Below are 20,913 nucleotides of genomic sequence, written 5' to 3'. Positions count from 1 at the left end.
GAAGCCAGAAAGATGGCGTTGTTGTCCGCTTTGGTTTAAATGCCATACAATGCGAGGGTAGCACCCAATCTTTCTATTTTTTGTTGGTCACTAATATTGGACCAGGGACTTTTCTGAGTAACATCTAATTACCTGCTGAAGCTCCTGATGTCATTCTGAGCACTGGTGTAACAGTATCAAGTTGCTGCAGCAGTAACATGCTGCTCTGAATGCCTGAAGCCCACAAGAGGGACACTGAAAAATTATGTATGAAAGTAATACTCACAGAATGGTCTAGCGTCTCTCAGGCAGAAATGAGGAAAAGGGAATGAGTAGGTGTCTCTACTGGCCCACTTCTCCCAGTCACCAGAATTAAAAAGAAAGGCTCTCACTTAGCAAGGCCTCATGTCTAACATAAAACACTTCACTGAAGATAACAGAACTAAAAAATTATACTAGTCACCAGTGGTAGAACAAGGAGAAACACTGGTCTTTTTGTAAGAACAGCAAAGATTTGAGGATTCCTTGCACCCATAGGAAAGCACAATGCTGGCTAACACAGGACAGTGGAAGTGGGTACCATGACAAAAGGAGGGCAGTACAATAAGGGCAGTACATGCTCAAACAAAATTTAACTAAGTTCATTCAAGAGATTGTCACAACAAAAAAGACCTTTAAATGAATATTGTATATGTCTCAGGTTGGTTGAAGAATCAGAAGCAAGTTCTCTGGATATGGCCAGATTATCATGTAGCTGCTCTTTCTTCTGCCGTAACCATTACTTTCCTCTTCTAAGTAACACCCTAAATAAGGATGCACCATGTATGATGAATCACTGAGTATCTTTTTTTTGGTAGAGCTACAAGAGATGCTAAGTAGTTTCTTTTGTGTAGATATAGAAGCATGGTAGTAAACAGAAAGCCAATTGCTTCACTTTAGCTCACAACTCTGTTCCTCCTTTTTTATTGCTCTGCAAAGTTAACAAGCTATGTAAGTCTGAAGATGATTATTTGTACTACCTCATTGCTCATGAAGGTTGCTTTCTTCTGCATAAGCCAGCTATATGCAGAATGAGAAGACATAACAAAGGAGATGAGAGAAAAATAAGTGGAGAAAGAATGGGAACTAATGAGTTTACTGGTATAAACATAACCAATACACTTGCTAAATGCTAGACTATTAATGTGTTTGTTTATTCAGAAAAGAAATATTTACGCATTTTGCTACTACACCAGTATGAAAGAAATAATATACATAAGAATCCAATTTTTATTTATCATTGCACTAGTTCTTCTCCATGAATGCACTACTTCAAATTTTTAGTGAGTCTGGAATTTGTTCTTAAGCAAAGCCAAAAAAGAGAGCATGCATCCTGATACAGGATCCTTTAATGCTGCACAGATCTAGTCAAAGAGCTTTCAGGGTTTCACCTCTCTCATTCTGAATGATCTCCCTACAGCACATTCCTGTAAACATATTGCTTTAGTGGACACTGTTTTCTGCAAACTCTTTTGTCGTTGGGATATCTGGAAAGCATCCAGGGAGACCAACTCAGACAGAAGGCATTTCACACACTTCTGTCATCAAGTTCCATGGCTGACTTATTTGCGTTCCACCATTTAAAGGTGTAAGAACCTAACCTGCTCTTTGATGTAGGAGCAAGGTCATATCCCAGCATGATCATATAGTAGTAATACATCGGATCACCAAGCCACAGAAAGTGACATATTTATTATTTTAATAGTCATGTGTCGGCTCAAATGATACCACGTAACTCTATCTACCGTGTATCCATTGGAAAAAAGCTGTTACCACTTTATCTGACATAATGTATTGATCCCTCTTTGCTCTTGAAATAAATAACCCGCAGTCTTCATCTAATTCAGTGATGTTGTAAATTTGCGCTTGTAAGCCAATTTCACATATATGTCAATAAGTATTTTAAGGCTGGCATAACTTTGAACTAAAAATCTACAGTTCAGTTAATCTTTATGTTTATAATTATACAATGATATATAATTATACTTATTCTATTTCCATAATAATTATTATATGTATTTTTACTATGTAATTTTTGATGCAGATTATTCCTGTGAAGGGAAAGAAATACTACTACCCAGACTTATTCCTTAATAGGGGTACATTTGTCCTAGTTTCCTCTATAGTGAATGCAGGGAGATGGGTGCCCACTCTGGGACAGGGTTCCACCTTTCATATGTCTTAGTAGCTCTAATATTAAACTCTGATCTTGGATGATATAGTAAAATTCCACTTAAAACATTCTGAAAATGAAAGTGCATGGCTCAGGCCAGTTCAAAGAGGGAAGAAATCCACTGGCATGGCTTTTTTTCTTCCCTTTCTATCTCATTTTGTACTGTCGCTTACCTAAGTCACTAGCTCTAACATAAGCTTTCTACATTTTTCTTTGCGTTTTTGACAATATCAACATTAACAGTTAATTTTCCTCAGTTCCTTATATCTTGCTTTAATGTGTGTTGAGAGGTCTCTTACACACTTAATGATTCTTCTCTCAAGTCCTTATTAATCTAAGCCTAATTTTCAAAGGAGTTGAACACTTAAAAATGCGGCTGAGGTAAGTGGGAATTAAAACTTTGAATATAACAAGTACAATCCAAATGGAAAGTTTTAAAAAAATTCAGGTTCTCAAAGTGTGGCATCCAAATTGAATAGATACTGTGAAATGTTTTAGAATGGGTTTATTTCCTAGTATGTTACAGTTCCGGTCTGCAAAATGGGCATAATATCACTCTTAGGTCTGAAGAATACGTTGAAGAAAAATCGTCAGTTAGTTACACACTGATTATGATGCTTTCATCTTCAAAAGACAGCCCATGACAAAACCAATAACTTCATATAATGTGAAAGATTTGGAGGATCTGCTGGAAGTAGAACAGAGGAACATGACATCTATAATTAAATAAAAAAGAATATGTAATAGCCATTAGATGTGCACTGTCCTGTTTGTCATTAAACAGAGCAGAGATCTTGTTACAAACAGTATGTTATTGTGTAATTAAATGTACTGGAAATGCAAATGCACATGGGAGTTGAATTAAGATCGCAAACTATGTTATTAATGCTTAGGCGGGGGTGGCCAGCAGAAAGAGTATTGTTGTGAGTATCTCACTGGTAGAGAGATAAAGACAGATGCTGCGGCTCTACAGTCTGCTGTTCCCATTATTTGGCTGAAGGCAACTGTGTGCATGGCCGAGATTTTAAAACAATCAACGCTCTTGTTTTTACAGATATTGGAGTGAGACAGCAGTTCAATTTTATGTGCGAATAGGAAATGTCCATGACAAATGTATCAACCCCCTAATTCCCACTGCAAAATGGAAAAAAAAAAAAAAAGAATTTCCAAATTCATTTATCTACCATTATATATAATACAGTGTGTCAACTCTGAATCTTTGCCTCAAAAACTAAGAAGTTCAGAGAGTGATGTCTCTCAAACACAGCTATATTTCCTAAAGGAGAACTAATAAACTGCGTGTTTCTACTGATTCAATACTCCACAGAAAAACACTCTAAAACATGCTAAAACTGGACATCCATAGCTTTTCGGTATCCTGGATTTTTAATTGCGTAACAGTAAGAGTCATAGTAATTATAAAATCCTTAATAGCATGTTAATATGCTATTAAATATGCTCTAATAGGATATTCACCAGATAACTTTTGATTCTCCCTTACTAGACTGACTTTTTCTAAACAGGTTCTCAATCCTTACTGTGAAACTTAAATAACCTCAGCTTTCAAATTTTCATGTTCAACTTAAGTGAAATTTAGTACTATTTTTATAACTTAAAAAGCAATATAAAACATAGCTTTGGGGCCTACATGCCATTACTCATTTTGTTCAAGAACTGGTCTTCTGTTATTATTATTACTATTACTGGAATTATTAAACTGGCCTTTAATAATTCACTGTACTTGACTAAGATCAATGATGAGTAACACTAAATCCTTCCACTTCAGATAATTGAGATACTAAATATCAAGATGCCTAAACAAACGAAGAATTACTGAGAGACTCAACTTCAAACCACAAGCTGCGTACAATTTAATTCATAAAAATATTGAAATGTGTGAGTTTGAATATCTTCCCAAACTTTTAGGAGCAGACTAGATTATAAACTCTCAAAACTGAATTATTTCTTGCGATACCGCAATCATAAATATTCATTATCTGTTCCAATGAACTACCAAATTCAATAAGTCTGGGAAAACAAAAACATAATACAGAGAAACCAGTCAGTCAGTTACTTCATTATATTAAAATTCTGAATAACCAAAGGTTTATTTCATGTCTTCGGCATAATCTCTTCTCCCTTCCCCCCGGCCTGTATCTCTCTTTTTTGTATATATATGGTAGGCTCTGACACTTGCATAACGGCATCTACACAAAACTTGGGTCACTAGTAGTGGCTCCTGTTAATATTTTAGATAACTACCCTAAATTAATATATTTATATATTTTAGACATAGTAAGGTATGGCCTATCCCCGCAATAAAATGAAAACTTCTGAGCAATTTGAATATTCTTTCACTTAAAACTACAGCAGAAACATGTTGCACAAATGACAGTATCTACATCTGTGCTGCCAGTCATTAAAGCACTTTAGTTGGCTGAAATTGTTAAATCTCCTTCAACTGAAGAGAAACCTCAAATGTCAAAGCTCAGTTTGTTGTCAGCATGCTTCATACTCAGCTGCTACCTTTCCATTTTTTATTAGTGCTTAGAAAGAAGTCACACATCAAGGTCAGCTAGCACACTCAGCAGTTGTTCACCAAGTTTACTCACCCTTTGACCTTCTTTGCCAGGTGGACCTTGGGGACCCTCCAGCCCTGGCAAACCCTGAAAATACAAACATTAAACAAATACAACATTCAGTGTTATTTTCACCCTCTATTATTCTATAGAAGTAAGACTAAGCCCAAGAGCCAGATGTCGAGACAAACTATTCATTTCTAATAATAAAAATAGGTTATTCATAATAACTTCTTCCAGGATAATGTTATATTCAAGTGCAAGAAAAAATGCAAACAATAATTATTAATCACATTCCTCCATATAAAGGCTGAATCATTTGGAAAAGAAGAGGTAAGTCAGCACTACTTAAGCATAGTTATATTTAATTATGGTGTTATATGAAAAGTGATTTATCTTGTTAAGTTAGGATGCCATAAGAAATAAAAGTTATATTAAATGAATCACAACTTGCTCTACAACTCGAATTGAAATATAGGCACTGAAGGCGGAGGGGAAGGGAAGGGAAGGGAAGGGAAGGGAGGGGAGGGAAAGAGGACTAAATATAGCAGAAGGCCTTATGCTCACTGTATTGTAAGAACCAGCCCCGTGCAGCTTCCTCTGCATGCCTGGCTCAGCTTTTCAAAACCCTTCAGAGCCACTTCTCTCTCGCCCTCTCCCCTGACCAGGCACAGGAGCTTTGGGTGTTTTGAATATACCCTCGACTTGTGAGCCTTCCTTCTGAACTCAGTGCAAGGATCAGCCTTTGCTGTCACAGACAGAATCACAGACTGTTTCTGATGCTTCGGGGCTTTAATTTTATATCTGATTAATGTACGACATAATCATAAAGCCTTCAATAACAGCTCTGTACTTAGAACAGTGCCCCCTCCCTTTACTTTATGAGTCACCTTGGAACACAATTTAAAAAAAAAATTACGTCGAGGAAGCTATCCAATTTCCATTATAGCAACAAGAAATATGAAATCAGTTTCAATGTAATCAGCAAAGAGCACTGAACAGTTCTACTTTGTATAATTAAAAAAAAAAAGTCTTGAATGTAATATTGCATATTCTTACAGGGTAGCACAAAATTAAAGAACTTATGTTTAGTTTATTTAAGAGTTTGAAATATTAAAATATTAAATTCTTAACCATTTAAATTACTCAGACTCAGCTACTGCTTCAGCTTGAGTTATATCTATGGTCAAATTCTGAACTCCTTATTTAGAATTAATTACACATATATATTGCCCCAATAAGGGTAAACTGAGGCCCCCTGAGAATCATGTTTTTAAAAAGTGTCCAGATTTCCAGAAATTAATTTAAAAAGTTCATTTATGATCTCTCCTTCCCAAGATAAACTTGAGAAAGTAAGTGGGCATGCCAAAGCTGCTAGCTCATATATCTTCAAGTGATGTTTTAAGTTGATTAGAATGAAGTCTGACTTCAATTTTAAATAGAAGTAGTCAGTTCAAGACTTTTTCTATTCCTATCATTTCTCTACTTTCAAACACTGAAGCTGGAAGAGTACCTCAGACAGTATTTCAACTGTAGGATATTTCTCCTTTCACTTCAGTTTATAATGTAAACATGATAAGGCTTAGGATCTTTTACAAAACTGATGCGCACCATTTCCATCTTTCCCCAAAAGTTTATGGAACTAGAATATGCATGATAATGTTGTGTCCAACAAATAAATCACGGTAAATTAATTACAGTGCAGTTATGTAGCTTATACATGCACAAACCCATAAAGCGGTATGCAAATGTGACCTCTGTAAACCTTCTCTACTTTCTCCTCAAGGTAGTTGGGAACTTGCAGCGAATTCTGTCTCTCCAACTGTTAGCAATATTCTACATTTGTAGAGAAATTCTGGGAATTCAGGAAGAGGTGGAGTTTTGTTTTGTTAATATTTCATTTCCAGTGACAACTTTATGCAGGGGAATGAGATGAAAACCTGTAATGTCTGTTTTATGGAGGAGGAAATACTTAGTCTCACATATCTGTACAATAAGGCTCCAAGGGGACAAGAATTACACAAGAATGTAACTGCACAATAATGATAATTAATAGCCGACATTTTTGTCCAAGAACTACTTTTATTCTTTTTCTTGTCTCTACAATATTATTGTCAAGAAAAAGGAACCAGATAAGGAGGTTTATCTTCGAGGAAAGGGAGGAGAGCAGCTTACAATTGGTAACTAGGCAGGGAGGACTACCCTGTACAAGGAGCCACATCCTGACATTGAAACTGAGGTAAAAGTTCACACTAACTTCAGTGGGATCTTTGGTTTAAAAAGTGATAGGACAACATGGGCCATGTGAACTAAGATGGCTGTAAAACTGTAATAACTTGGCAATGCTGATGACTTAGCAATGCTGTCCCTGTTCAGCATGCACTGAATGAGATCTTGGAAAAACTGCTGAAGAAGAAACCTGCAGGAGGAATGAAAAAGAAAACTTCTCTACAGTGAAATCTGTCTAAAGGGATGAATAAAACATCCCCTGTTGAACTCCTATAAAACTTGGCAATGAATGTAACAGTTTAGCACAGAAGAGAAGTATGTATTTGTAGGAAGGCAGACCAAAGTATCTACTTAGGTCTTAGCCCTGTTTAACTTCTGGAGATCTCCCTTTGGAGATCAAAGATAAGATTCTCGACTCCCTCAAATCACAGATGGCACAGTGAGTAGACAAACCCCACCAAAGGAGCCCACCACCACAGACAGAAAGGGACAGAACATAGGCTGAATATATACATGTGGCCTCACAGGATATGCCGTCGATTGTGTTGAAAACATTTATGTCAGAAGGCAATCTATTTTACATGTACCATCTCCCCAGGTAAACAACATCCAAAGCAATTAAAATGATTCACTATGTGTCACTCTGATAGCCTTGCACTGGCAAGAGGATGGCTATGGCGATGAGCAAAAGGAGGTGTAGGAATAGCACAAGGCAAAGTGAGATATAAGAACAGCCTATTCCTGTGGCATCAGACTGGCAGGAAAATACAACGCATCCTTACAGGTGGCCTAACATGCACGGGATTTTCCTGACTCTGCCAGGCCACCTTTGAGGTTGGAAGGTAGTACCCTTCTACTTACTTCATGGAGAAGTGAACTGAAATAACCTATGCAGTCTTTAGGGCTTGTACCTGTCATGGGCCGGGCAAGCCCCGTGGAGTTACGTGCCTGAAGGAGCTTGAGGAACATGAAGTGGAAATGTCTCAAACATTCCCATGTAGCTTGGGGGAAAAAAAGTCAGTACACTGGAGATGGGCTCAGGTGCATCTGAAACTTAGAAAAGCTATTACAATGAGTGAGGATGGGTATGAAAAGAGATGAAACATGATGCACAGGCAGGCACAAGAAGGTTGTACAAAACCTTGAAAATGAAGTTAAGAGCGGAAACTTGGGGATTCCTTTACAAGAGGTAAACCATAAAGGGAAGTGTTGGCAAGGGAAAAGATGCTGGTTGTGAAGCTAGGTAAAGAAAAAGCAAGCATGCTCTGAAGCACATGCTGACAGATATTTAAACAAAATATCATCAAAACTTAGCCTAAGCTTTAGTCGAGGGAATACAGGAAAAATGACAGGTTTAAAACACGCTACAGTAGAGTAAGTGAGCTTTTAAAAGAACTTGCATGTCATTGAAAATATCTGTAGGAATTAATACTTTAATACTTAACAGTTAATATTTTTTGCAAGTATCAGGAGATAAAAGCTAATAAGAATTATTAAACTTGAGATGGTAGAAGAAAAATGTGTTTAGAAGTGATAGAAAAATCAGCTAACAGTTCAGCCAGTCAAGCTGTTTTAAGTTTCATAAGCTATCAATTTCAAGTGTCTTAGCGAGCATGTAGCTATCAGAAGCTGCTTATTAGAGAAGGGCTAAAATCCTCTCGTGTGACCCTGCAGGTACAAAACCATTTTTAAATGCCTGATACATCATGACAAGCATCTGCAGAGACATGGTGGAGACTTGGTTCATAAATTTAATAGCTCAGAGTAACTGCCTAAGAACACACTCCGAACAAAAGCAAAGTTTTTATCGTGACGTCTTGGTGAATTAAAACAAAAGAAAACAAAAATCCCAGCTGAAGTGGAAGACTGAAGTTACTTAAAGTTGTTATTCATATTACTTCCTCCGGAAGCTTTGGCCAATGCCAAAAGACTAAAATATTAGACAAGTAAGTATATTTTTGGTGTTCTGAAAGTTGCTTCAAAACTTAGCTGATAGTTTTTGAAGCAGAAGGCTAGACAGCTGCCTTACGTACTCGTAGGTAGCGTTGCTGAAACAGGTTCTGAGCATGGCAGCCTTTCCTTCTCAACACAAATTAGAAGTATAATACAAATGCTAACAATAATAAGGCAGGTCTAATTAAGGCACAAAAATTATTTCATTATAGACCTTTATAGACTGGTTTCTGTGTTCCATACACAAACTACTCTCATGCATTTTTTTCCTCACTGTGAATTCCAGCAAACACATGACCTCAATTTTTATGGAATAAATGCTACTAGACAGGGAGAAAGTGTATGTAGTTTCGTGAGACGAGTCAAACAAAGACAGAGACAAAGCCTAAATTAGGTATGTAGAAACATCTCATGGTAATGTAAGAATCGGTAATTTTTTAACTATTTGAATATGTGAGCTTTTATAATGGTAAAACTTGCTACTTTAAAAAGACCCAGCTATAATAGACATGATTTGGCTAAGCAATTTGGAAACAACATGTTTATAAACAGAAAATATAGCTCTACTGAAACAAAATGAACACTTAAACTTTTTTACAAGTGAATTGGTGAGCAATTCCCACTGCAGGGGCTTGACCTAGTTCTTCAACACACAGTTCTCATCAGGATAAAGAAAAGCCGTCACACCGATGAATTACATATGCAATGATCCCTCTGTAAAACCCACAAATAGAGCACCACAGAATCACACAAATCAATAGTCACGTTAAAAGTGACCATGGATTTCCAAATTCCTGACATGACACAACGTGTGATCACGGTGAAGAGCTGCAGCCTGACTGACCTGAAGAGCATTCCCCAGCCACCCAAATACTGCTGGTGGGATGGATGGCACTGCTGTGGCTGCACTCGCGCAAGAATGTCCCAGCATCCCAGACAGGATGCATCAAGATGCAGTTCAATTACGTCTTAAATTCAACTAATTATCTGGAGGTGTAAACCAGATGACAAGTTCTACCGTGCAGGTCATGATTGTCACTGTGATCCTTCTATCCTATTTTGAGGATATTTTCCTCTTTGGCTTGTTTGTACCATATTGAGGGGAAATGAGTGGCTTCCTCTCATGTAAGAATGGGCTATTACTCTCAGCAAGCAAAGGAGCTGAAATATAAATACCTTCCCCATAGTCAAGACGGGTACAGTGTTAGTTTCCCAGATATCTTCAAGCCAGTTTACTTGCTGCGACTGTCCTGCTGCCCTACCTCAAAGCCCAAACAGGAGGGTGAGGAAGAGAGAGATCTTAAAAAACAACTATGATGGCTTCCTCTTCATCACCACCCACACAGAGCCTGCAGACACACCTCACTGTTATAAAATTTTGCTAGAATGGGAAAAATGCCACAGGAAAATCACAAATGGATGATAATTTCTTGTTGTATTACTGTTTAGTGAGGGAAATTAGACTACCACTCCTCTCAATACCTCCGTCTTCAGCATTTCCAAACATGACCTGGTCTCGTTCGCATCCTTACTGTAGTAAGTCAAGATGGCAAGTTGAAACATTGGTACCCCATGTTTGGCCTCTTACTGCTACTGCAATAATCATAGTGCTTTGCTTGGGAGTGCAAAGTGGAATAGGCCACGATTTTGCTTTCAAAACTGCTGCCAACCCATTTACTTCTAGTGGGGAGGGAGACGGCATTTAGCAGTATTTCAGTCTGCCAGAAAACATGATCAGCTACGTTTTCATGATAATTTATTACTGAAGCAAACAGAAAATACGTTCCTCACTGATCTCATTACGCTTTGGGTTTGGTCATTTCTGTAGCACTCTCTGGTAGCTTAACTTTAAATCTACTTTGCTTCAGAGACAATAATTTCAAAGGGTAACTGGAAGAGTCATTTCACAGAACTTCACACTTTATGAATCTAGTACTTTTAATAGACATGGATTTATTTTCTAAGCAAAAAACTATCATTTAAAATCCTGAGGAGTAATCTGAAATGATTCTTTACATTGATGTCTACTGCATATGGGACTATTCTCAAATCATTCTTCTAAGAAGGACATATAAATCACATTCATGCCAATTTAGCAGACTGGGAATTTTTGAAAAACAAATTTTCTGTGAGGCTAAGACATCAATCTTCACTTGTGCCTTCAGTATCAGTATTACTGCGTAAAGAAGATAAAAAACAGACTGAAATTGCTAAAACATCTTCTATTTCACTAAAAAAGTAATCTTAATAGGATCTGCTTCCATACTTAAAAAGCATTTTTTAAAGATGAGAATATTTGAAAGTTACACTGTAAGAGTTAAAGATCACTATATCTCATGTAAAACAACTGAACAGTTCAATATTTTCATGAAATTAATACACCTCCATTAAAAAAGCTGAAGTAGATAAAGTTCATATTTTTCTTAGAGGAATGTATATGAAAAGAAGAGATTTAGAATGAAAATACAATTTTCTGTCTATACCTTCCTTAGTTAACTAGAATTGCTCTCCTTTATGTTATTACATGAAAAGAAAGAGAGAGTAATAGTAGTTAAGATGCTTACTAATGGGGGGTGCGTGTGTCCCCTTCTTAAGTAATACGAGTTATTCAGATGACTTATTTTTTTCACTGTGAGACAAGGAATTGTGTGCAGAAGTCAAGATAAGCAAAAACTGGCACATGATTTTTCAGGAAGAATCATCCGAGATACTGCTGCCCATTACAACAGCAAGAACGCCAGGACACCAAACGCCTCCTCTTCGGAGTTCCGTGTAAATGCCAAATAATTACACTATGACCAAAGTACTGCATCAAATGAATTTGTGAAATTCCTAGGCAACACTGCCGAAAGTGAATTTTAGCTGTACATGAATAACTGGCGAAGCTCCGAGGGGAAAGCTGCGTAATCTGTTGCTGATGTTTGTTTAGGGAGGGCAGAGCCAAAAGTGACGGCGGAGCTTGCCCAGGCCTGAATCTGCAGCTTCCTCCTGCAGCCGCCTCCACGCCGCACTTGTGTGCCAGCTTCCTTCGGCTCGATTTAACCAGACCTAGGAGCCGACATTCCAACTATCTGTTTAGTAAGCAAGTCTTGGGGACTTCTGTCTGTGACTGACTTAAGCCTCGGCTTCTGCGTAAACACTTGGTGCCATCTGGATGACTATTTTATAACTCCTGAAAGGGATAGGTTCGCAGGAACGTACGGATGGACGCTCGTTTTCCTCAGGAACTAAAAGCAGCGTATCGAGTGTCAAGAGGAATAGTTATCATATATTTTACAAGAGATGGCTGCGCTACCTTCCCTCACCTGTCACTCTTCTGACACAGCACGCACAGGCTTAAGCTGGGGATACCAGAGCGGGCGAGCTGCGGAGCCAGCTGTGCCCCTGCAGAAAACAGTCCCCAGCTTCTGCCACTAAATTCCACATTTTGACAAAACCACACAACAGAGCACTTATAATCTCTCCTGTTTATTCTCTGAAGGGTCCTCGGCTACAGTACAGTTTATCAGGGAACTTAAACTTTTAAAGACTAAACATATCCCTGCATGAACTGGGCATAATTAGGGAGAAGAGTTCAAAATACATTCCCAGCGTGCATTTTAAGACACTCGGAAAGTACTAAAGAAAAGAGACATCTAGTACTTACAGAGCAATTCAGAAAGAACATACCAGAGAAATTAAAGACAGCATAAAAAAAGGACGAGAATCAATCATGACTTTGGACTACTCCCATAAAAATACCACCATAACAAAGGAGGAGACAAAATAAATACATATATCTTGACTTGTGTAGTTTTAACTGACTCCATGGAAACATAGAAAAACTTTACATCCTTAATAAAAGTGCTTAAATATGCACATATATGTCAAAGTTAATGATCCGAGCCACTAAAATGTATTTGTATGAATAATGCATGAAGCAAACAAATATACTTAGAACTACTGAAATTACTAATTTCATTAGGATTCTACATAAAGCCTATAAATTTTTTCATATATTTCTTTTTACAGCTTAGCATATTTTGCACTACAACACTGTTTCTTTTTTTCCCTCTAATTCTTCATGCAAGAATGATGAAATTGTATTAACAAGACTTCCATACCTGCCGTAAAGAAATGTACAGAAACACATGGGCTGCAATTCTAATCCCACCTCTATTCACTGCAGAAACGTACAGCCAGGCATACACAATTTCTTTCTCAATTCTCTGCTATTGCTGCAAGTGAGAAGTTTTGTTAAGTGTGCATGCTTAACATTTAGGATTTTGTTAGAGATTTTCTGTTAACTGACATCAAAAAGGAGTATTCAGAGCTCTACTTTTTTTTCAGAGCAATGCACTTTCTAAACTATGAAATTTCCATTTCAAACTCATAAAATAATTTTTGCATCTTAAAAAGCAGTGGTATTATTTTCCCTGTTTTGCAGTTTGGCGTATGCTCATCCACCTAATAGGCTGTTACAGCTGTTGGGTTTTTATGAATTCTGCCATGCATTACTGCCTCCAAGGATCCCTCATTCCTTACAGAGACTATAACGGCTATACCTGTCAGCTGAGCACTTTTAAAAATACAGCTTTTTCCTCCAAGTACCAATAACTTCATTCCATTCTGCATTTTTTCATGTTGGAGAGCAGAGCGCACTTACCGTGCTTCTGAGCAGCATGGGATTTCCTATGCATCAGGGATGCCCGAACACTTTTAGACAGAGGGTCACTGACACCTTTTAGACTTTCACAGGTACCGATAGCACAGACAAATGAAAAAACCAAGAGTTTCTCCTACTTACTGTTACATGCTTCTGTAGATTACCTATGGACAACTCCTGTGGACCGAAGGACCACCAACCAGCTGTTTGGGAATGACTGCAGTGAAGCAGTCTCAGCCTTTTGCCACCTTCATGCTCCCTGTGCTGAGGACAGGACCGTGGTGCAGGTCTGTGTGTGGGGAGAACGCTCTGGCCCTGCACAACGCTGCTGATGCTCTAGTTTATACTGAGACCAGCTTATATGGTAGACCTTCTCCAGCTTATTCCACTGCTGTATGATTTCAATGGAAATACAGAGGAATAGAAGAGCTGCACAGGGCAGCAGAGCTCTGCAATGCCATCATTTCCCACCTGTCTCAATATGCAATTGCACTGGGGCAGAAGGTCGATGACCCAGGCCCAGTCATCCGATCTGAGCAAACCCAAGTCCCTTTCAATATTCTCTCCCTCCCTGCCCAAATGCATTTTGGACTTAGCTCTAACAGTGTGTCATTATTTTCACTGCTCTTCCCTCCCTGCCCCCAAGCATAATAATTATTTTTGCATTTTGATAAAAAGAAATAGATCATTTTCACATTAGGAAAAACTAAAAAATGACTATAAGAAGAGGATAAATTTATGACGTTATGCATGAGTCCCAAATGAATGGAGCACTTTAAAACTTTTCTTTAATAGGGTTCATAACTGAAACACTGATGTCACATTTTGGCTGTAACAGCATGAATGGTCCTGACATAGTAAGTTCTCATTCAGTGACACATGAACCTTGATATTATCTGACCACTACTTACTCACAGCGAGATACAACATCTTCCTTTCATGATTATGTATCATAAGAGTCACGGCCACACAGAAGTCACACAAATAAAACAGCTCTGAAGACTGGATTTTCCCCGAGCCACCACCATTCATGTCATTCATCTTCTTTTAGCTCTTGCCAACAGAAACACATGACTATTTACAGTGGCGGAGAGAGAAAGCCTTCCTGCTGGGCCATATATTCCCGCAGTGTTGTAATCTGTCTTCAAACTGCTAAACCAATTCACACTCACTCTTGTCTCTTCTCTCAGTTAGCAGCTACACAAAAAAATGTTTCAGTATGTCAGTTAGTAACATCCCTCTGAAGACTCGTGTCTGCTTTCCTAAAATTTAAATGTTTCCTTTTAAAAAGCGTGAAGATGACCATCAGTGGGTGTACCAATGCAGAGACATCTTGCTATGCCTGAATCAACTGAACTGAAAGATTTGCACAGCATTTTATAATCAAAGAAATGTAATTCTTTGACAGTCCATTTTACGAAAGTGAATCACTTAAGGTAGAGAAGGAATAAGTTCAGCCAATTTGAAAGCAGCTTTTGATTTTCGATATCATACTACTAACCTCCGAGTATGACTCTTAGGAAAGCTAAGTGTCCGCGACTGCAACTGAAGACAATGAATGCGTTCGAAACAGGCCTAACACATCCAGGTGCTGCTATCAAAATGCATGTAGTAATTTTGCCATCTTTTACACAAGAAATGCTCAAAAGGGCCATTCTATGGTTCTATAGCGCACAGAAAATAGGCATCCTTAATTCTTTTTCCTGTGTCTTATCTTCAGAAGTATCCTATTCCTATTTCAATGATCCCTTCAAGGCCTGTAAGAATCTATCTGAAGCAAGATCTACTCCAATCCATCTACTGCAGTAACAATCCTAGAAATAAGTTTTTTTATTAAAAATATTTCACCATTAACTCTTTCAACGCACATTTTGACTGTATATTCAAGAGCTGAAGGACATAGTTGGCCCTGTTTACCTCTAGCAAGACATGAACTGTAGCAAACAGACACTGACCTTGGGACACAGTACTAATTTATCTCTAGGAAATCAAGATACCGGATATTTAGATTTCCTAATCCAAAAACAAGTATCATAAAACATAGCAACTTAATTTTGAAACCTTGGAGTAGAATTTATTTTTCTGGTATGGGTTTCTGGTTACATCCTTCAATGTTTGTCAGATCTAATGGAGATCCTCGCTGCTACAGTCTTGGAAATGGAGTGAAAAGACAATGTATAATCATTTACACTATGAATGATAGTTCTTATGAAGTTTATTTAGGATTACAAGGGTAACACGAATGGTGTAGAAGCAGCTAATAACACTGAGTCTGGGGGAAGAGCTATTCATGCTGCGGAACTACAGCCTGGGAATTTGGGAGCTTTTGTCTTTGTTTTCATTTTTGCCATGCTCTTTTGCACCATTCTCAATTGTTTTTACCCAGATGGACTGTCCCTAATGGGAGGCCTTCTCATTTCAGTTTGTGAGCAAAAACACTTGGATTCAGACAGAATTTATTACTTTTATGAAGCAAAACTTGCTCTGGAGAGTTTTGGGGACGTTTCCCTTTAGGCTTCGTACATGCTTGGGGCACAGATCATTGCAAGGAAATTAAAAACATCTTCCACCATGTCTGTGGCACTATATAGCCAGAATACAACTAATACACAGATCAATTCTCTTTTCTGGGGCACAGGCATGTATCAGATCCTCACAAAGAATCTGATAGATCCATACTCAATAAATCTTTCCTTGATACTTGAAAGACAACTAGTCATCATGTCTGACCTCACATATTCTTTTTTCCAGGTAAATTACACGAAAGGGAATAAATGAATTAGTGACCCAATTTGCAGCTTCCTGAGTCTGATACACAGATTTCTATAAAGAAAGAAGGTAAGACACCTGTCTGCTTTTTTTCCTCTGAGCACTGTAGAAACCATAAAACACCCTAAATTATTGAAATATTGTTCTTCATAAGAATCTAGTAAGTGATTTTCCATCATTATAACGTTACATTTCTTTTTCCTTTCCAGTCTGTGTTTGTTAAGCATATCCGGTCATGTAAGATAAAAAGATTGTATAGATGTCAAGACCATGACATGTAACTCTGCAAATATTTGAAAGGGCAAACTCTAAACAATTTTCTATTCAGTGTGAAAAGAATTTTGCAACCTCTTTTTCTGGATAGAGAAGGCTTCATACTGAAGCATATGTTACTCTCAAATACTGTTAGACATGTCCAATCACCGAAATGTAAATGGACTATAATTAAGCCAATACTGAAATTATTTTAATTATTTTTATTATCGGTAGCAGCATTATCTTGTAATGCAAGGAACCAGAAGCATATGATGTGTTTCATAAAAGACAATGGTCTATGCCTTTGTGGTACCAACACATGGAGTGAACACAGGCATGTGAGTGTGTGTGAGTGATCAACAGCAAATAGCAAGCTGGACTGGCTGGCAAGTAGGTGAAATGACCTGGAAGCCAGGGGTATATATCTATACGTGTGTGTGTGTACATGCGTGTTTTTGTGTGGGTGTCTGTGAGCAAGCAGGTCTGCACCAGTAACTGGAGTGAGGCTGTGAGCCTCGGGGCGGGGGTTGAATGCCCAGGTGCCAGTAACTGGAGAGACCAGGAGCAGGGGCATCTACTGGTTAGGCTATGTGTCAGCTCAGCTACTAGAGGGATGCACATTGTATACATGTATATATTTCCCAGTACCAGACCATCATCATGATGGGGGTAACAGGATGAGGCTGTTGGAGCTGTTTGGGTTTGTGGGAGTGCCAAGTGTGTCCATCTGTGTTGACCTGTGTGGCCAGACCCGTCTATACGTGTTGTACGTGTGTTTGTGTGCCTATTGGGAATGCACGCTCAGCCCCACTACCAGCTGGACCTGAGGGCAGAGAGCTGTGGCAGCCTCACAACTATCTGGCTGCTGGATGTGTCTCCACACCCTTAACTTTCTGAAAATAGGTTCCTGTGTGTCAAATCTGAACTTATGCATGCTATATAGATAATACTGTGTTGTACATATGGCATTGCACTCATAAGTAAGTACTTAATAAAATAATCTGACAATAGAATACTTACAATATCTTAAAAACATTAATTAGTTTTGCAAGCTTTCACTGAAAAGTATTTTTCACTAAAAATAACAAGGTAATTCTTTCACTTTAACCAGCCTATACTATCTATACACAGAATAAAAAAGCAATATTCTTACCATCTGGTGGGAAACACCATGTTCTAAATATGCTTATTTTCTTTATATTCATAAAAATCCCTTTTCCCTGCTTCACAATTCATATAGAAAATGCAGAGACATTCTAAAGAGAGGTACTTTTGGCTCTTGAATTTAATAATGAAAGTATTTACACTGCAAATAAGCTAAGAACTGCAACATTTCTTAGCGATTTTCTTTTGTCTGTTTTTGTTTTACATGTACTTACGCTCAAGGCAGTTGGTCCCGGAGGTCCTGCATCTCCCTAGTTAAAACAGGAGAGTAAGTAAATTGCCAATCTCTTTATTTATACATACTTAACCCTGAGGCATTTTAGAGGATATGCACCACTGCAGAAGTAAATTCAGTATAATCATCAAACATGCTCTGATTATGAAAGTATATGAGTAAAGCAATATTCTTTTTCAGTAATGGCGTAGATGTACACAGTTCACCACAGGTTAAATGGAAAAAAAATGGCAGGCCTCTACATAAATGAATCACAGCTTAAAAAAAGCAATCCTTCAAAACACATTTGCATATGTTAAATTACAAGCTGCAGCTTACATGCACAAGGTGGCCACTGAAGTCAGTATGACAGCTCACATATGTAAAGACATCTGACTGTGTAAAATGTTCATAGAATTAGGTTGCTGAGGTACGAATCGCGCTGTGAGACCTTCGAGTTCAGTTCATGGGAGCAAATCAGAGCACCCAGAGAGCAATTCAGAACAGCGAATTTAGGCTCCTGCTCTGAATTCCTTTCAAAATTTGTTGTGATAAAGAGTACTTGTCTTCCATATTTAAAGTTAGTCTGTATTCATATTCTTCAACCCTTAAGCTACACAAGTGGCAGCAGTGGGTGTTCGTCATACGTAGTTAAGGCAATGTGTTCAATATTGAAGAAATATCATGCACACTCACATATACATACAACTTTACAGATAAAAACGTACCTTTTCTCCTTTAGGACCAGCCACACCAGGACTACCAGGGTCACCTTTTAGTCCCTGGGCAAAGAAGAAAAATGCTTACTTGTTGTCATCTGCGGAAAGCATTGGACAAAATCCTGTAGTGCTGTGAATTAGTATATATTAACCAACTAAGCCTTAAAATATTATCACATTATTAGTACTACTATCTCATAATTCTTTATTTTCATTATTTTGTGAACAGAGAAACATCTATTGAAGACCACATGTCTCTTCAACACATAATTAAACACACAAAGCGAAACTGTCTACTTGACTGTGCCCCATCATGGCAAGTAGCGTGTAGAAATGCAAAGTTCCTTTGCAGTCCCAGTAGGACTGTGTCTTGCATGGCCAACAAAGATAAAATAGAATACTAGAGAAAGTACTAGTACATTCACTTAACCCCTGCTAAAATCGGGAAAGAGGCAGGGGTGGACAGAGAGCTGTGGACTCTATGCTTCAAGTAGCAATGCTGAGCTGGTGAGCTACAGCAGGGTACACCTCAGAGCTGCTGCACAGGCTCTAACACTCTGATCTCCACCAGTGTTTGAAAAGAAAATTAGAAAAATAATCGAGTCCTTCATACCTCCCTCCTTAGTTCTGCTTCAGCTGGAGAAGCAGATAATACTGCCTAGTCTTACACATTACATACGCAGCAATTTCACACTTGCAGAATCATAGAATGGTTTGAGTTGGAAGGGACCTTTAAAGGTCACCTAGTCCAACCCCCCTGCAATGAGCAGGGACATCTTCAACTCGATCAGGTTGCTCAGAGCCCCATCCAACCTGACCCTGAATGTTTCCCAGGGATGGGGCCTCCACAACCTCTCTGGGCAACCGGTTCCAGTGTTTCACCAACCTCATCGTAAAAAATTTCCTCCTTGTATCTAGTCTGAATCTACCCTCTACAATATCTACAATACAGCTCTTCCAGTAACATGTCTCACCAGAAGCAGGAGGGAGGAAGAGGCGGGAGTGTCAATCTGCTTGAGGGGAGGAAGGGTCTGCAGAAGGATCTGGACAGGCTGGATCGATGGGCTGAGGTCAACTGTATGAGGTTCAACAAGGCCAAGTGGAAGGTCCTGCACTTGGGCCACAACAACCCCATGCAATGCTACAGGCTTGGGGAAGAGTGACTGGAAAGCTGCCTGGTGGGAAAGGACCTGGGGGTGCTGGTTGACAGCCGGCTGAACATGAGCCGGCAGTGTGCCCAGGTGGCCAAGAAAGCCAACAGCATCCTGGCTTGTGTCAGAAATAGCGTGGCCAGCAGGACTAGGGAAGTGATCGTGCCCCTGTACTCGGCACTGGTGAGGCCGCACCTCGAATACTGTGTTCAGTTTTGGGCCCCTCACTACAAGAGAGACACTGAGGTGCTGGAGCGTGTCCAGAGAAGGGCAACGAAGCTGGTGAAGGGTCTGGAGCACAAGTCTTATGAGGAGCGGCTGAGGGAACTGGGGTTGTTTAGCCTGGAGAAGTGGAGGCTGAGGGGAGACCTTATCGCTCTCTACAACTACCTGAAAGGAGGTTGTAGCAAGGTGGGTGTCGGTCTCTTGTCCCAAGTAACAAGCCATTGGACAAGAGGAAATGGCCTCAAGTTGCATCAGGAGAGGTTTAGCCTGGATATTAGGAAGAATTTCTTTACTGAAAGGGCAGTCAAGCATTGGAACAGGCTGCCCAGAGAGGTGGTGGAGTCACCATACCTGGAGGAGTTCAAAAAACGTGTAGATGTGGCACTTCAGGACATGGTTTAGTCGGCATGGAGGTGTTGGGTTGACAGTTGGACTAGATGATCTCAGAGGTCTTTTCCAGCCTTAATGATTCTGTGATTCTAAATGATTCTGTGATTCTATGATTCTATAAGCACCCCAAAAAAATCTTTAGCAGACAGCACATAATCTTTGTTGTCTTCTTGCCGCAAAACACATGGAAAAGCGAGAAGTTTTGAAATATGCCCAGCAAATTCAAGCCATTCTGCAGTAAGGAATGAACTTAATTCTGATGCTGGACCAACCTACCAGGAACTCCTTTTTGTTTAAGCCGGATGTATTTTGTGCTTTCCCTCTGATCGCTGCTTTAGAGGCATGTAACAGGAGTGCATGTACATTGTGAGTCAGAGACAGTTCTACAGGTTCGAAGATTTTACTTAGAAACCAAATGGCAATAATGTA

At 38.9% G+C, this 20,913-nt stretch overlaps 1 protein-coding gene across 10 annotated transcripts in view; it reads right to left on the bottom strand.

The window, feature by feature from the left end:
- Positions 1-20,913, bottom strand: part of COL19A1 (collagen type XIX alpha 1 chain) — a 212,202-nt gene that overhangs the window by 82,022 nt on the left and 109,267 nt on the right. For 8 of the 10 annotated variants that reach the window (XM_075498152.1, XM_075498157.1, XM_075498149.1 and 5 more), the window contains 3 exons: positions 18,728-18,781; positions 18,001-18,036; positions 4,804-4,857 (listed from right to left, as the gene is read on the bottom strand). In XM_075498152.1, coding sequence (XP_075354267.1) covers positions 4,804-4,857; positions 18,001-18,036; positions 18,728-18,781 — 144 coding nt within the window. The remainder of the gene's footprint in view (positions 1-4,803; positions 4,858-18,000; positions 18,037-18,727; positions 18,782-20,913) is intronic. The other 2 variants (XM_075498155.1, XM_075498156.1) reach the window with 1 other exon arrangement.

Source organism: Mycteria americana, chromosome 3 (genome assembly GCF_035582795.1).
Source record: "Mycteria americana isolate JAX WOST 10 ecotype Jacksonville Zoo and Gardens chromosome 3, USCA_MyAme_1.0, whole genome shotgun sequence".
In the NCBI taxonomy this organism is placed as follows: Eukaryota; Metazoa; Chordata; class Aves; order Ciconiiformes; family Ciconiidae; genus Mycteria; species Mycteria americana.
Note: the sequence above shows the minus strand (reverse complement) of the source record. Positions and strands in the feature narration are given on the sequence as shown.